The 16,671-nt window shown below is 44.9% G+C and overlaps 1 protein-coding gene across 9 annotated transcripts in view; it reads left to right on the forward strand.

The window, feature by feature from the left end:
* Positions 1–16,671, forward strand: part of PRDM2 (PR/SET domain 2) — a 125,788-nt gene that overhangs the window by 86,789 nt on the left and 22,328 nt on the right. For 6 of the 9 annotated variants that reach the window (XM_045063779.1, XM_045063775.1, XM_045063781.1 and 3 more), the window contains one exon: positions 14,392–14,460. The exons of 2 other annotated variants lie outside the window; for them this stretch is intronic. In XM_045063779.1, the coding sequence (XP_044919714.1) occupies positions 14,392–14,460 (69 nt within the window). Of the gene's footprint in view, positions 1–7,035; positions 8,765–14,391; positions 14,461–16,671 lie in introns of those variants that run through there. One more of the 9 variants, XM_045063780.1, reaches the window with a different exon arrangement.

Consider the following 16,671-nt stretch of genomic DNA (forward strand, 5'->3'; position numbering starts at 1 on the left):
TCCAGGTGCCCAGTAAGACATTTTTAAATAGAGGTTCATTACCTGGCAGTTCTCATCACTCATGAAAATTTTAAAGTATGTACATAAACAAAAAGAAGAAAAATAATCCCAAATAGAAATTCTGAGATGTAAGAAGAGAAGAAAAAAGTTAAATATATAGTTCAGTTTAAATGAACATTGAGACTACAATATGAAAGTTATAAAAACGTCCATTATTTTTTAAAAATACAAGACAGAAAACACAAAGCAACAATACATGTAAATTTGAAGTCAAGTAAATTGAGTTAAACATATTCAAAGTTCCTTGTATTAACATTATCCATGGACAGGAGAAAATCCTCACTAGGATATTAGCATATTAATAGTAGCAATGTATGAATCAAATGAATGAAATCACAACTTAATTCAGTTTTCCTGAGAAATGCAAAGTTGGTTTAAATGCAAAATTGGTTTAACATGAGCATATAATGTAATTCACCACTGACAAATTATTAAAAATATTATCTCAATATATGCAAAATAAACCTTCATTCATTTAACATTCATCCATGATAAAACTTAGAAAACTAATAATATAAGGGATCTGTTAATATAATTGTCAAATAAAGACCCTCAGTGACCCCATAACAAATGCTGTTTGGTGTTCTCACCTTTTCTAATCCTTTTCCCTTAAGTGTAGCCAAGATCTGTGACTTGACTCTAGCCATTAGAACATCACAACTGTCAAGGAATCTTGCAGATATAATTAATTGTTAATTTCAAGTTAATAAAAAAGGGATTATTCTATGTAAGCCTGATTGAATGAAGCAGGTGAAATCCTTACAAGACTGAGCCCTCTCTGCAGGGAAATTCTTCTTACTGGCCTCATGAAGTAAAAAGCCATATTGGAGAGGCCTACCTGGCAAAGAAGAAGGAACAGCCTTGCTATAGACTGACTATTTCTGTCCCTCCAGCTCCCAAATTAGTGTGTTAAAATTTAGTGTTCAATGTAATTGTATTTGGAGGTGGAGACTTTGGGAAGTGATTACTCATGAAGGTGGAGCCCTCATGAATGGGATTAGTGCCCTCATAAAGGAGTCCTGAGAGAGCTCCCATGGCCCTGTGCAGTACGAAGAAACAGGAGGAAGACCACTATCCATGAACCAGAAAGCAGGCCCTCACTGGACACTGAATCTGCCAGTGCCTTGAATTTGGACTTCCCAGCCTCCAGAACTGTGAGAAACAATATAATAAGATAGTTTAGCAAGATAGGTGAATCTAAGCTCAATATGCAAAATAATTTTATTTCTATAACCTAGCAACAGGAAATGAAATTGATTTTTTAAAATAATATTTATGGTAGGATCAAAAGTATCAAATAACTGGGAATAAATCTAAAAAATATCTGCAAGACTTTTATAGGAAATTTTTTAAACATTGAGAGTTAATTAAAATCGTGTTTGTAAAACTCAGTATTTTGAGAGAGAAAACACAAGCAGGGGGAGCAACAGGCAGAGGGAGAAGCAGGATCGCCAGTGAGCTAGGATCCCAATGCAAGACTCAATCTCAGAACCCTGGGATCATGGCCTAAGCCACCCAGGCATCCCTGATCTGAATTTTATCATAAGGAAACATAAAAAAAAAAAACCTGCACTGAAAGACATTCTACATTACTGGAATTAACTCTTCAAAAGATTAAGTCATGAAAGTCCAGGAAAGACTGACTAAGTAACTGTTCAAAACTGAAGGAGACTAAGAGACACAAAATCGGAATTAAATACATGGCTCTGAACAGGAACTTGCTTGCTGTACAGACAAGTGACAAAACTTAAAAAGAGCATTAGGACTAAATGATTAAATGATAGAATGTATAGGGTGCTTAGGTGGCTCAGTCGGTCAAACAACTGCCTTGGGCTCATGTCATGACCCCAGAGTCATGGGATGGTGTTCTGTATCGGTCTCTGTTTTCAGCAGGGACCCTGCTTCTCCATCTCCCTCTGCCTGCCACTCTGCCCACTAGTGCTTTCACTGTATCTCTCTCTTTCTCTCTCTCTCTGTCAAACAAACAAACGAAATCCTAAAAAAAAAAAAAGAATATATATAGTTGACATGGTTTGAATGGGTGTAGTTATATGCAGATTTTTTCAGTAAATACAGGACAGTACTATAAGTGTATTTTCTTTTATGATTTTTTAAAAGATCTCTATTTATTCATATGACAGAGAGAGAGAGAGATCAGAAGTAGGCAGAGAGGCAGGCAGAGAGAGAGAGGAGGAAGCAGGCTCCCCGCTGAGCAGAGAGCCCAATGTGGGGCTGGATCCCAGGACCCTGGAATCATGACCCGAGTCGAAGGCAGAGGCTTTAACCCACTGAGCCACCCGGGCGCCCCCTCTTCCTTATGATTTTAATAAGATTTTCTTTTCTCTAGCTTACTTTATTGTAAAAGTATAGTATGGAATACATATAACACAAAACAAGTTAATTAACTGTTTTTGTACACGGAAGTTTTCTGGTCAACAGCAGATTATTAGTACTCAAGTGCTTGGGGAGTCAAAAGTTATTCACATATTTCTGACTGCAAAGGGTCTGTGCCCTTAACCCCCGCATTATTCAAGGGTCAACTGTATTAGAATTAATTGTCTGATTGTCAAGGTTGTACAGTAGTTATGCAGAATGTACTGACTTGTAGGATATAAATGCTATGGGAATCAGGCATAATTTAACAATTGTCTTGCAAATGGTTCTGGGGTAAAAGTTCTTTTTTTTCTTCTAATTTTAAGACTATTCTGAAAAAAGTAAATAAAAATAAACAGAAAAGGTGAAAAGCCTTAGGCAAATCTTATTTCACCATGAGGGAAGAGCTATGAAACAGTATTTATTTATTTATTTATTAAAAAATTTTTTTTTAAAGATTTCATTCATTTATTTGACACAGAGAGAGAGATCACAAGTAGGCAGAGAGGTAGATGGAGAGAAAGATGGAAGCAGGCTCCCCACTGAGCAGAGCGTCCGATGTGGGGTTTGATCCCAGGATCATGAAACCATGATCTTAGCTGAAGGCAGAGGCCCAACCCACTGAGGCACCCAGGCACCCCAGAATCAGTATTTAAAATTAAAATTATATATAGGTTTTATGGCACTATAAAAATTAGAATACGTGTAAATATTGACAAGAAACTTAGCAGCAATATATCAAAATAATGTCTGTCTAAATCTCCAGGTTCATATGTAATAATAAAAATTGGAAAATACCAAAAAGTTATCAGTTAACATGACTGAAGTATTCATGAAAACTTGGTTGGTTGGGTGCTGTTTAGAAAGCTGGTATTTGGGCAGCCTGGAGAATGTAAAACCCATGATGCTGATTTCCACATAAAAAATCTGCTTAAAAGTTAATTAGCTGCCCAGAAACTTAGCTTAAAATATTATATAAACTTTCATTACACACATGGTCCAGAAATATTTTCCTTAAAGATTTTTGCATATCATCCATTTAATAGGGAACAATTAAAATGTTGTGTAAACATCCAGTAAATAAATTTTTACTATTTATCTTTCAGATGCTATCCTTTTGCTTCAGAAACTCTGAGTACTCTCTGTATGCTTTCATTATGTCATCACAATCTGTATGTCTTGCAAAAGTAGATTCTAAAGAGGTGGTCTCACCAGATGAGCCTGATTCAAATTCAGCAGCCGCTTCCTTTGCTGCTCTAGTCATAGTTTCTTCCAACTCCTGTTGCACCTTGGTGAAGTAAGTATCGATGTCATTACTTGAACGCCGTGAGTTTGAGGTACGAATCACCACGTTTTCTCTTAGAGCAACATTTCTATTGAATAGTGAACTATTGTTATTAACGTTTCTACCATAAGGCAGACCAAGGGCTGGCCTCACATTAATAGTGTCAAGCAAATTTTGCTTTTGCTGCTTCTCCACCAGAAGTTTGGTAGTGGTCTCTGCCAGCCTCTCACTAGTCTTATTCAGTTCATTTGTCAATGACATTCGATGTGTTACTTCTTCTAGGTAGAGGTGCTTGTATCTGTCCAATTCTGTTTTAGTAAAGTCTTGACAACTTTTCATTTTGGATAATTCAAATTCCAGTTCTTTAATTCTGAGTTCCATTTGACTTCTTACTGAAGCATTATTATTTTCTCTTAACTGTGCTATGCTTTCTTGAAATGCTACTTGCGTCACGTTGATTTCTACACAACTTCTGAGGTTTACTACTTGTCGTTCCAGCTTCTTTTTATTCTTCTCTAGCTTTTCACATGTCATCTGTTTTCTTTAATAGATGATAATTCCTGAATAAAAGCCTGGTTTCTTGAAGACACAGTTTCCAGTTTTGCTATACGATCATCAACCTGATTCCTACTCTGAGCCAGTTTTTCCTTTAAGTCTTTTACCTCATCTTCTAAATTCATAGGACAATATGATGTCACCTCCAGTGAAGCCACTGACACAGATAGTTTTTTTAGGGTATTGGCCAGTTCTTCTTGAAGCTGTATCACAGCAACCTGATTGAAATTATTTCTTACAGTCCTCAATTCCATATCTAGTGCTCTAAAATTAAATTCAAGTTCTTGTTTCATTTCATCTTCTTTCTTATACTGCTCTTCTCTTTTTGTTAGTTGCTCCTGAATCTTTTCATATAAGATTTCAGCATTTATTCTTTTTTGTTTTTCTTGTCTTAAAAGTAAATCTCAAACTGCAGAGTTCATGCTCCCATTCTATTTTTTGAAGCTCCAACTTAGATATCATTTCTTTTGTTTCTGATAGCTGCTTTTGTAGTGCCTTAGCCATATTTTCCATTTTTTAATTTTTTCTTTTAAGTTGTTCACCGTGAAATTTTTTAAGTTCTATTAATCTTTTATATGAAAGAACCGCATTCTGGATTTCCAATAAACTGACAGAATCTTTACAATCCATGTCATGCTGTTCAGTTAGCAACATGCAAGTCATATGATTAGAGTAAGGCATGTGGAAATCCTCCGAAATTGTTTCAGATGACAGAGTTAAGTCATTGAAGTCATCCATAGAGTCAATTTGTTTTTTGACCTCTTCCACGTCACTAGATGTTTTCTTTGAAGATCTTCCTTCATCTTGATCTGTTCCACTTGAAGTGCTGTCATTATTCATTTGCAGAGGATGAGAAGTTAGAGAAGGGGCTTTCTCAAACCTTGATGTAATCACAGATTCTTTTGATGTTTGTTTTCCTTTATCCTTGCTCCTTCCTTCCTTTATATCCAAAGCAGGATCACTTGAACCGGCCGCAGGCTCGGGGAGCTCGGAGCGCGGCCGGAGGTCAGGCAGACGGGAGTAACTGGGCGCTGTTCTCTGAGGGCGCACTGAGGAGTGGGGCCCCGGGCTCTCGGCTCCTCCGGGCCAGAGACCAGGAGGCCGCAATTTTCATTCCCGTCTTCCGGAACTCTACGGAAAGTCTCATCCAGTGCTTTTTGAAGAACCCTGAAAACTTCAGAGGACCAAAGTGCCTAAGAAAATTTTGTCTCTTTTCTTTGCTTCAGTTAATCTTAATAATTTTGCTTTATTTGATAGTTAATAGAGGGTTCCATGGCTGGAATGGATTTGGCCTAAAAGGAAACACTGAAGAGTCTGATATGAAAACATTGCTGTTATTTCCAGCGGGTAGATGGTGGTGGCAGCAGGACTCCCCTTCCCGGTGGTGGCCCCGGTGGCATAAGTTGCTGGCACTGTACTGTGGGCACATCTGAAGGAAGGACGTGTGTCTTACACTGGGGTGGAGGTGTGGAGGGGGAGAGGGAGAGGGCTGCTTACGGGTGACCACAGATTTGTGAAGTACTTTTGGGAAGTGAAAAAGTCAACATGTTCCATAGGACTTCATAGTTTAATTATCTGCACCCAAAAGCGGGCATTTCTTCGGAGAGTTTGTGATCTTCTTAGCACCTTGTTTTGCATTTGCTGTAAAACTGGGATTCCTAAGCTCCGGGCTCGGGCAGTTGGGGGGTCATCACTGTCCAGCCCAGAGCTCTTAGAAAGCCAGGCTCATCCTCCCTCCGTGCTGGGTGTATTACTCTGGAAAGGAATTGTTTTCGCTGTCGTCTTCGTCCCTTCTCTATATTTCCGCTTGCAGATTTTATTCAGGGATGATTTCATGGCACATGTTGAGAAGGAACTGCTTTGCCTTGGTTTTTTCAGTGATTTTGCTTTACTTGGTGCATTGCATATTCAAGACTTGCACCGAATTGGCCATACATCCTTTTCCTGTGTGTCTCAGCCTAACAGACTGTGATGGAGAGCTAGTCCCTAGCCCTCGGACATTTTGCATTTGAATGCCAGTTGAAGATTCCACAGTTTCTCAAGCCATGTGAATGAAGTCAGAGTTTCCCACTGACTACTGAGGGCTCAGCAGAATTTGCCAGTTGGTCATTTCCTGGAGCACAAGACATTGTGCCAGTCAGGGTGTAACAAAGACACGTGTTCCAAGTCTCTTAGCACAGAGCCGCAGAGGACACCAGGCATACCACCCATCTTTAGATGGTCCTGGGACAGCTGTCAGCCCAGCGTGCTCTACTCTGTGTTGGGCTCCCCTCCCACGGTCAGTGGCAGGGGCCACCTGTGTGTTGTGGGACTGGAGCTAGAGCTTTTGCTAAGGGCTCACCTCCACCTGCTGTAAGGAGGAGAGACCAACATCTCTGGTCTTTGTAAATTTCAAGGTGTTCTTACTGTTCTATTTAATGCTTCTCTTAGAGCACTTAAAAAAAAAAATACTGTGTACCTGTTAAACACTTAAAGACTGAGAAGACCATGTTTTCCTGCTGGCCATGGATTGATTTAAAATACACGGTGATGCTAAGTTTTCACATACCTGGCTCTGCCACACACTGCTCCAAAGAGACCTGCTTGTGGTCCCTTCCAGCCTCTCCTAAGTTGGCTACCCAAGTTCCTGTGCACCTTCAGAGTCCTTCTGTTGCTGTCGTAACGACATTCGTGGAACGGTCTATGCACTGTTCCGTTAGCATGGTCAAGTCATGTCAGGTGCTGGGACGGTGCCATTCATCTTCAGTTTTCTTCTTTTCTAGGAGTTTCCTGTAGAAAAGCCCCCCAGACAAAGCAAACCTTAATAGGCTAAATAAAGATTGCATGCTGCACTTAAGATAAGCACTACGGCGGAGGATACGAGATCTACCACGCTCGCAAGACCAGTTGAAGTTGACTCAAAAATCCTAACACACAGGGGCACCTGGGTGGCTCAGTGGGTTAAGCCACTGCCTTTGGCTCAGGTCATGGTCTCAGGGTCCTGGGATCGAGTCCCGCATCGGGCTCTCTGCTCAGCAGGGAGCCTGCTTCCCTCTCTCTCTCTTTCTCTGCCTGCCTCTCTGCCTACTTGTGCTCTCTCTCTATCAAATAAATAAAATTAAAAAAAAAAAAATCCTAACACACGACTGACTGTCGGCAGGCTTCTCACTGCCCTGGTTAGGGTCTGGTCTCCACTGCTTTGCCAGAGTCCAGGCACGTGCGCTGGGCTCCCGGGTGATCGGGGCACACGGAGGAAGGCATGTGGCCACGGTATTGGGGGCTCAGATCTAAGCACAGCCCTGGGTCTTGGCACACAACAGAGAAGGGAATGATTGGATGTTGTGGTTTATGATTAGTTCTCTGTAGATTTCAGGGATGACATATTCTGCGCACTCACTCTGAAATGTCTTGGTCACACACCAGCTCTTGATGCCATCTTTTAAATGAGTTCTGTACAGAGAGGCCTTTAGCTTCTCTCAGCTTATTGGTTCTTTTTGTTTGTTTTTGTTTTTTAAACAAGCAGATTGCCAGCATAATGGAGAGGAAACCAGATTGGATATGGACTTTTTTTTTTTTAAATACTTCTTCCACTGTCATTTTCTTATATCCAGATGGACATTATCCTCTCCCATGATTATCTGGCACTAATTTATAACTATTATCAGAGACTATGTAGCAATATATCTGCAGCCAGGATGCACCGTAGGCCTCTATAGATGTATGTGCACACGTAAGTATAAATGAACTTACATGCCAGGTTTTACACTTCATCTCTAAAAGAGAGCAGAAAGCCCCCAAATTGGCCTTGTCCTGAGTAGATGTAAGTGTTGCTTCTCTCTGCATTCTATGCCTTCCCCTTAATTGATGACTGAGTTGGTGGAAAATGGCTTGGTTTTATTCATGTTGTTTTTGTTCTCAACTTTAAAAGTAATCTACCTCTGAAAATGTGCAGTTCGATGCTTGTTTGGTGAATTTGTGCCACTTTAACCCTTTCGCAACCATTCCTGTTTTGTTACGTTTCTGTTATCGGGACTTTATGTTGAAATGTACAAAGCATTTGTAGCAGTTTAAAAATAAAATATTTAAAATTATTTAAAATTGTTTTGGACACTTCAATTGTACTATATGTGATTTACGTTTTACATTTTTGTTGGAGTTGTTAACCTGAAGAGTGTTCCTGTATTGAAGTTTGCTATTAGTTATTTTATTGTTTCTTGTTGGAGAGTGATATAAAAGACTATTCTAATGAAAACATTAAAATTTACAATTTGACATACAAAAGGGGTTGTCCGTTGATTTTCACCAATATAGCCTTGAGAGAGAGAGAGAGAGAGGTTCCTTCTAGACAGACGTGTCCTTTGGTGTTCTTCCCCTTCTGGCATGAAAGAGATCGTTGGAGCTTGTTAGATGTTTTTATGCTGTTGCTAGCAAGCACTTTATAACTAGAGGGAATTCAAGTGATGAATTTTATATAATTGTAACCAATAAAACACTTTCTAAACCCTTGTGAAAGGACTGCTTTTGTATATCCTTGGGAGCAGTGAGGGAGGAAGAGGAAGGGGCCGCATACCTCGGTAGGCAGTGTGGCACGTAGGGTCCCCCCCAGATGACCCCTCTTCAGTCGTCCTCTTTGGCCTTCACCGGATGTCGGTTACACGGCTTCCATCCCAGTGAGCGGGTAGACGCGCAGTCGGGACAGTGGCGCACGGTGGTACTGAGAAGCACCTGGTGAACTTACTTTGTGGAGAGGGAAATAAAGGATATCATGTGTGGGATCTCCGCTTCCTCCTCTGTGCCTGTTAACAGTTTACTTTGGGGTCTTTTCGTTTTAAGAGTCCCCGGAAGAATGAAACCAGTCGTAACGTTTGCATTAAGCTTATGTGGAATTGCTGTGCTTTTTGTTTTTGAAAATTAAAAGCGGTTGTATATAAGCAGTTCCATAATGTCCTCCACCGTAGCACTTGCTTTTCTCATACTTCGTTTCTCTGTGTGTGACTGCATCGGGGCGACAGTGGTGAAGCCGGAGGTGATTAGCCTCCCTTGGCCACATAGTCCCGTCTCTGGCTTATGGTGCTTAATGGTGCTCTGCTGTTATAGAGACCGGGGTGGAGACAGGTGTGGAGGAGGAGGATCCCTTGATTTAAATGTTGTGCTAAACTGGGCACTCAGCTGACCCAGTGCCCTGTTGATGAGTTGGGCCTTGTGCCTTGTGAGGTCGAGATCGAGCACTGGGCTGGGGCGGAGAAGTGGCTGGGGCCGTCATGGCTCAGGTGCTCGCCATTCATCCGTCCCTTCATGTGTCAGTGAACAGACATCTGACAGGTCCCGTCTGTGTCCCTGTTGTGGGTGGCTTCACCTTGGGCAAGTTCTTTTACTTTGTGGATCTTAGTTCCCAATCTGCTTAGCAGGGAATGGGCCAGATAGTCTGTCTCTCTGTTTTCCTGCCAGAAGGAGGTCTTTTTCTACCGGGTTTGGTTATGTGCAGACTGCGTCACTGGACTGAAAGAGCAGGGCCAGGTCTGGCTCCTTGGGATCCGGGTGCTGACAGCAGGGCTCGAGCGCAATAGGTGTGTGGACACTGACTCAGTGGCAGAGTCCCCAGGAGGTCCAGTAACTCCCACCCCACCAGGAACAAACTGCCCCTGGTCTGGTTGCTTCTACCCTTTATGGAGTCAACATTTTAAAAAATTCAAAAGGCTAGTAATTGAAGCCGTACGTTTCTGCTCTTTTGAAGCGCCTCTCACTGTTTCTGATTACAAACCCTTCCCTGGGCTGGCTGTTTGAATTTGGTTTATTCAGGTGCTTTCTAGCAAGATGTTGTGCAGAATCACATGAGTTTATCGAGCACCTGCCATATGCCAAGGCTGCGTTCGGGTGCCTGGGCTACGTCAGTGGACCAGAATCCCGGTCCTTGTAAGTTCTTACATTTGCTTGGTGGTCTCACCTGTTTATATGTAATATCGAAAACCTCACTCTGTCACAGTTCTCCAAAGGCTGGGTAGTCAAGAAGATGCCTCTGGCTTCATATTTGAGGGTGGATATCTAGAGGACTGCCATCTTGTAATACGTTCAAGTGACCCTACTGAAATGATGGCTCTTTTCCTGCATTTGATACTTGGGTGGATTTTGATTTGCTGTCATACCTTCAGACGGATTGACCTATATCCATAAAAGAATTGTAAGTGGCACTTATCCTTGAAAGTGGATTGCCTTGCAGGCGAGCGAGAGAAAGGCCGCCTTGGATACCAAGGCCGCATTTAAGGACCAGGCTGGTGGTTCGAGGAAGTGGTTTGCCATTTGTCCTAGTTTAGGAGACCCAGTGGCCTGTGGCCTGTTCCTACCTCATGCCACCGGCCCTGCTGCACCCACTTCGGGATCTCATCTTTCAGTGACTGTCCTCCTGAAGCACCATGGAGGGGTTCATTCTAGAGTACAGAGAGGGATCCAGTTGTCCCGAGAGACTCTGCAGGGCATGCGGCAGTGGCTGGCGCGCTGGTTGGGCGACCCACGTGTGTCTTGCGCAGTGCTTCTCTGACAGCCCAGAGCGGGGGCTGAGCTCCCAGCTCCAAAGCCTTACAACCAAGCTTCTAATTTAGACCGTGGGTGGGGCTGGGTCATCTGTAGTTGAAAGCCCCCCGGTAATTTCTGTGCAAGTTGCAGACTTCCTGAAGTGAGGCGGAAGAAATGGTGATGAATGTGTGTGCCTCATGGCTCAGGCACTTGTGTGCTCCCCAAAGTCTAGGTGCTGTGTTTCTGCCCCATTTTTCTGAAGGGCGGGGGGTTGGGGGTGACCTGGGAGTTGGGGGAGTAAGGGACTATTCTGAAGCCAGGCTTGAGCCTTGGGCTGTGGGAAAGCATGTGTACTTCATGGGAAGAAGAGGGGATAGGCCTTGAGGGGAAGAGGAAGCCTGGCGGTTGTGTGGATTCTTAGCCAGTATTCCAAGGTCACAGCCCCTGTTGGGTCCCTCCTTCCGGGTGCCCTGACCTTTTTTTGGGAGTTTGCCTACAAGATGCGGGACCTTTAAGTACACAGTGCTAGGAGATAAAAAATACATAGTAGGAGCAAGGTCTAGATTGGTGGGCATGATGACCTTCATATGACTGTTAAAATTCTTTTTAGACAAAATGAAAAGAGTATCAAATAAAAGATTGGATGGAACAAAGCTTGAGGTTTGAGTGGGTGCAACACTGGCCCTATGGCCCAGTCTCCTTTTCAGGGACCGCCCAGGCTTCCCCACCATGTGCCTCCCACCCACGTCCTGCTTCCAGCCCCACGGTGCAGCCCAGCTCTTCTTCCACCTCCCGGCCCTGTGTTCCTTTCTCTTCCAAGGGGTTTTAGAAATGACCTGATAAACCTCCTTAAGTTTGATAACAGCTTTCTAATGCTTTTTGTGCCGTGAGGGACTGTGCTAAGTAAACATCATTCAGACTTGACTCTTGACTGTAACACCTTGAAGTTGGTATCGTGTGCAGTTGGGGACACAGACCCCCGGTGGGGGTTGGAGGGGTGATTTTTCTTTTTTTGTGTGTGTGGGGGGGGAGGTCCTACCAGTCTCAAGTAGCAAGTTGGGATTTGAGCTGCCTCCAAGCTGCGCCATCCTGTTGATCATTCTTACATATATTTCTTTCTTTCTTTTTTTTTTTTTTAAGATTTATTTATTTGACAGAGAAAGCACAAGTAGGCAGAGAGGCAGGCAGAGAGAGAGGGGGAAGCAGGCTCCCTGCCGAGCAGAGAGCCCAATGTGGGGCTTGATCCCAGGACCCTGAGACCATGACCTGAGCTGAAGGCAGAAGCTTTAACTCACTGAGACACCCAGGTGCCCCTTACATATATTTCTTAAAGCTTCATTTCCTCTCAATGTAGAATATAGGCCTTGATACCATCTCTGTCCAGGGTTCGTGGCTTGGGGAACAAGTAGAGTCAGCACTGTGGGAAGGGAGTCTTCTGGTGCAGCCAGGAGTGCACACGGTCAGGAGCTGGCCCGCAGACGCACGTCCGTCCGTCTTCACTCTGACCGTGGAATACGCCTCTGCCGGTTGCAGACCTTGCAGCTCTGACTGGCTTTATAGGTCAGTCTGCTTAATCACGAAAAATCTGCTTAATAGAAACCAAGCTCGTTAGAGTAATACCCTTTGGTTTTGAAAGTGGTCCTAAGGAAGGGGCTGGGGGGTCATTGGGTGTCCTGCTCAGATGTCACTTGAGAAGCTTGCCCTGTGGGGCGTTCACCCAGAAGGATAGTTGATCCGGGCTTGCCTTCCCACCCCAGCCCCGTGGAGAGCAAAGGGTTAAGTTTCTGCCGGTAGTTGTTTTTGAAGCATAGGATTAGAGCCTGGAGGGTATATGTAGGTTTTATTTACTTTCTGGATTAAGAATAAGAATTGGGGAAAACCGTCATGACTCTGCATTGCATTACATGCAGTTGGAAAAAGGATATTCTGTTGTGAGCCATGAAGGTGGTCTCGGAAATCCTTTTTTTAATAAGAGAAAACCTGCTGGAACCGTTGGGATAGTAGCATATGTACACGCTTCTGTCTTTTGCCTCACTTGGACCGGCTGGATTCCATTTCAACTGCCTCCTCCAGTTGTTAAGCTTCTGCTCTTGGCTCAGGTCATGATCCCAGGGTCCTAGGATCAAGCCCCATATCGGTCTCCCTGCTCAGCAGGAAGTCTGCTTCTCCCTCTCCCACTCCCCCTGCTTGTGTTCCCTCTGTCTCTCTCTCTGTCAAATAAATTAATAAAATCTTAAAAAATTTTTTTTTAAATAAAATTAAAAAAAAAGAAAGTGACCTGAAATTGAGATGGATATTCCAGAAAAGTATTTTATGTAAGTATTTTATGGAAGAAGTTAGTGCCTAAATGTGCCTTCCTGTGTCCAGCTAGTCAGCCACCACAGGAAGGCAAAGCATCCGCCCGATGAGGGGGGGCATCTCACTGATGAAAGAAAGCTACGGACGGATTTTAAAGTACGAGTTTATGGCTTGAGTCTGCGCACATTTAAGCGAGGCGTATTTTCGTATCCGTCCGTGGTTGGACACGCACCTGCAGTATAATCTGAAATTGTGCTTGGATAACTACCAAGTCCTAGTGTTAAGTCTAAATAGAAGTTTTTAATAGGAATCATTAAAAAAAGACCTGGCATCTGTGGTACAGGTAAGGTAATAACCCAAGGGGATGTAGACCTTAGGATACTGGTTGTGGCAATTTTAATTTTTAATTTAAAAGTAGGACTTTAAGATAACTGTGTGTGTTTTAGTATTTAATAATTGCCCAGAATATACTATTTTAATATTCTCAGTTTGAGTGGAGTTGTTTGACACTCATATGGATTCGATTTTTCCCTTGTAGGAACATTCCCCTCTCACTTGCTGTTTATAAGTGCTTGCAGACCTTGCCAGGCCAGCTCGAGTTTAGGAACATTTTCAGATGGCTTCTATTTCCAAGCTATTATTGGACTTGCGAACTCAGGCACATTCTCCTGTAGTGTTTTAGTGGGCCAGCCATTCAGAAAACCTCTTCAGTGGCCAGTGTGGGTCATGAGGCGTTGGGCTGCAGGTCTGACGGACTCTCCCTGTGCCCCAGGCCCCGAGAAGGACCTGGGGTATAGCTGGCCGCCTCGGGGGAGCAGGGGGCGTGGGTGCTCCTGGCCAAGCTTGTGGGCCAGCCCCGTTCTGAGTGCTTTGCTGGGCTCACCTGCCTGGAGGGAGACGTGAGGGAGAGAGCGTTCTCATTTACAGATACATGGACCAAACGTGAGGGGCATCAGCCCCTGGATTATGTCCCAGCACTGTAAGTGGGGTCCCCAAACTGGCCATGTGATTGCCGTCTCTTCACCACAGTGACTCCACCCACTTCATGGTGCCCCTCAGTGTTCGAGGCTGTGGTGTCTCCCAGATGACTGATGGTGACGTCGTCGCGCCAAGGGCGGTTTTGCTGCAGAGTCTGTGTACCACAGTGGCAGTAAACCTCGGCCTTGAGCCCTTGTGCCCTGGGTCTTCGTCCCCTTCGGTACCACTTGTAACCTAGGTGGGCCTACCTGACCACCTCGCCTGTACACTCACAAATAAATCTTGGGGGGGGGGGAAAGCAGGGGGACGGGTGCCTGAGTGACTCAGTCTAAGTGTCCAACTTTTGGTTTCAGCTCAGGTTGTGATCTCAAGGTCCTGAGACTGATCCCCACGTCGGGCTTGGTGCTGAGCGTGAAGCCTGCGTAAGATTCTCTCTCTCTCCCTGTGCCCCTCCCACACCCTCCCCTGCTCTCAATAAATCTAAATAAATCTTTAAATAAATCAACCTTTAAATCAGTCAATAAATCAATAAAATAAAAGCACAAGCAGTTTCTGCAGGAGCTCTTCCAAAAGCGCCACAGGATCACCATTCAAGTCCCACCTCTTCCACCCGGGCTGGCTGCCAGGCCGTTGGCCTCTTTCGTGGGGCGGGGAGAACTCGCCACCACCACCCCAGCCACTGGCTACTGAACCCTTATACTAAGCATACGGCCCGCCTCCTTGGGACATAGCAACCTGCATAGCAACCTTGAATTTGCCTGCAGGTTGGTCCTACTTTTAAAGGCTGTGGAAGAAAAGGATACCTTCATGGCAGCTGACAGACATCAGTTTCTGTTAGTCCTAGAACAGATGGTTTCTACCTTTGGTGAGATTAGAACGTCAGTCAGAATTTTAGAAAACTCCTAAAGCCTTTGTGGGTGGTCTTCTTCCCTCCATGGGGCCCACCCTGGCCTCCTGGGAGGCCCTCATGGGAGCAGTGTGGGCCCACGTAGGGCTTCAGCCTAGAGAGGCCAGCCATGACCACGCATGAATGGAATTCAAGGTTCAGAATTCTCCAGTGGCCTCTGGCCTTCCCTGAGGGATAGTGTGGTGCAGGCCAGCAGTGGCCTGGTTTTGAGGTTTCACTGTGATTTCATTGAAGGCAGGCAGTGGGATGTAGGTAAGGGCATTGAACAGCTCTGGGCCTGGAGCTGCTGAGCAGTTGTCACCTCCTCCAAGAAGCCTTCCCAGACCATCGAATTGGAAATACTGCCCTTGGCCCTCTCCATCTCCGTACTCTGCCCTCCTGTTCTTGGGGACACTTAACCCTAGTATACATTCTTACTACCCATGTGTTTACTAGAATGGACATTCTGCCTGGGAGGCTGGACCTTGGAGTCGTTCCCTGCTGCATTTCCAGCATCTGTAGCAGTGCCGGGCACATAGTAGCCACTGAATAAATACTTGACTGACTAAAAGATTTGAATCTTGGGTTTATTACTTACCAGCTCCGTAACCTTGGACAAATGACTCAAGTGCTCTGAGCCCCTGTTTTCCTTTCTGCAAAATGACAGTGGTGATCCGACAGCAAAGGCTGGTTGTGAAGACAACGGATGAGCCCATGAGGACCACCCATGCCGCCTGCCGTAGTAAGGGGCTTCGTAAACCATAGTGGCTATGCGGTTCCTGAAAGATGCCCTCTTGAATGTCCACTGTGGCCCGTGCTCAAAGGTGACGTGCCACGCAGGAGATTTTATACGCTGGCACACTTTGCAGTAGCTGGAACACTGATCGTGCCCTGCCTCTGCCCAGAGAGAAAGCTCTCTGGTGGCGAGGAGTTGCCGGTCCTGCTGCCACCGACCCCTGGGCCTTTGCTGCGTCCGAGCCAGGCCTGAGCGACTTCCTGTCCTCGTCAGGCACTCCCACATCAGAGATAAAGGGAAGGAGCTATCAGACAGGGTAGCTGTTGTTCAAATCAGGGTGAGGAAAAAGCACATTGTAATTTTATCACCTCTCCACATAATGTTATTTCTCTCGGTTTGGAATTTCAAACCCAACATGGAAATTTTTAAAAAAGTCAAGTTCAGAGGAAAACCTTCATTAGCTCTGTGTAAAGTCATGAAAACCCAATCGAACCCCAGTTCGTTGAAGTAACAGTAGTGTACAAATGATCGCTGTTTACTTTCAAGGGTCTGCTAGCCATCGTTTTCAGGGCTTTTCAGCTCTTCTCCCCTGTGATCATTACGTCTCTACGAAGACTACCCTTTCGTGTTCTCCCATTTTACAAGTGGGGACACGTCACACACCGAGGTGAGGCCATTAGCCCGAGGTCACGGCAGTGTGGTTCCATCTCCGGCAGGAGTCTGGTCCCCCTCTTCCCCGCTGATCTGGGAGTGAGGCCCCCATCCTTCCTGCGGCTTCCTGCAATGGCTTGTCCTTTATGAAGCAGGGAGGAGACCGGCCTTACTTGCCCGTGTGTTGACAAGAAGCACCTGCTACCACAGAGGTGCTCCAGCGGAGGAGGCAGACCGAGCCGCCGACCAGGCCGGGTCCCCGGTGGTATAGCGTGCTCCCAGGAGACAGGGCTGTGTGCTTGCAGCTAGGCCTGCGGTTTGGCCCCATCGCCACCGGAGCTGACCCGGGTGCTGACTGGT

This window comes from Mustela putorius, unplaced genomic scaffold (genome assembly GCF_011764305.1).
Source record: "Mustela putorius furo isolate JIRA1106 unplaced genomic scaffold, ASM1176430v1.1 tig00003853_pilon_pilon_pilon, whole genome shotgun sequence".
NCBI lineage: Eukaryota > Metazoa > Chordata > Mammalia > Carnivora > Mustelidae > Mustela > Mustela putorius.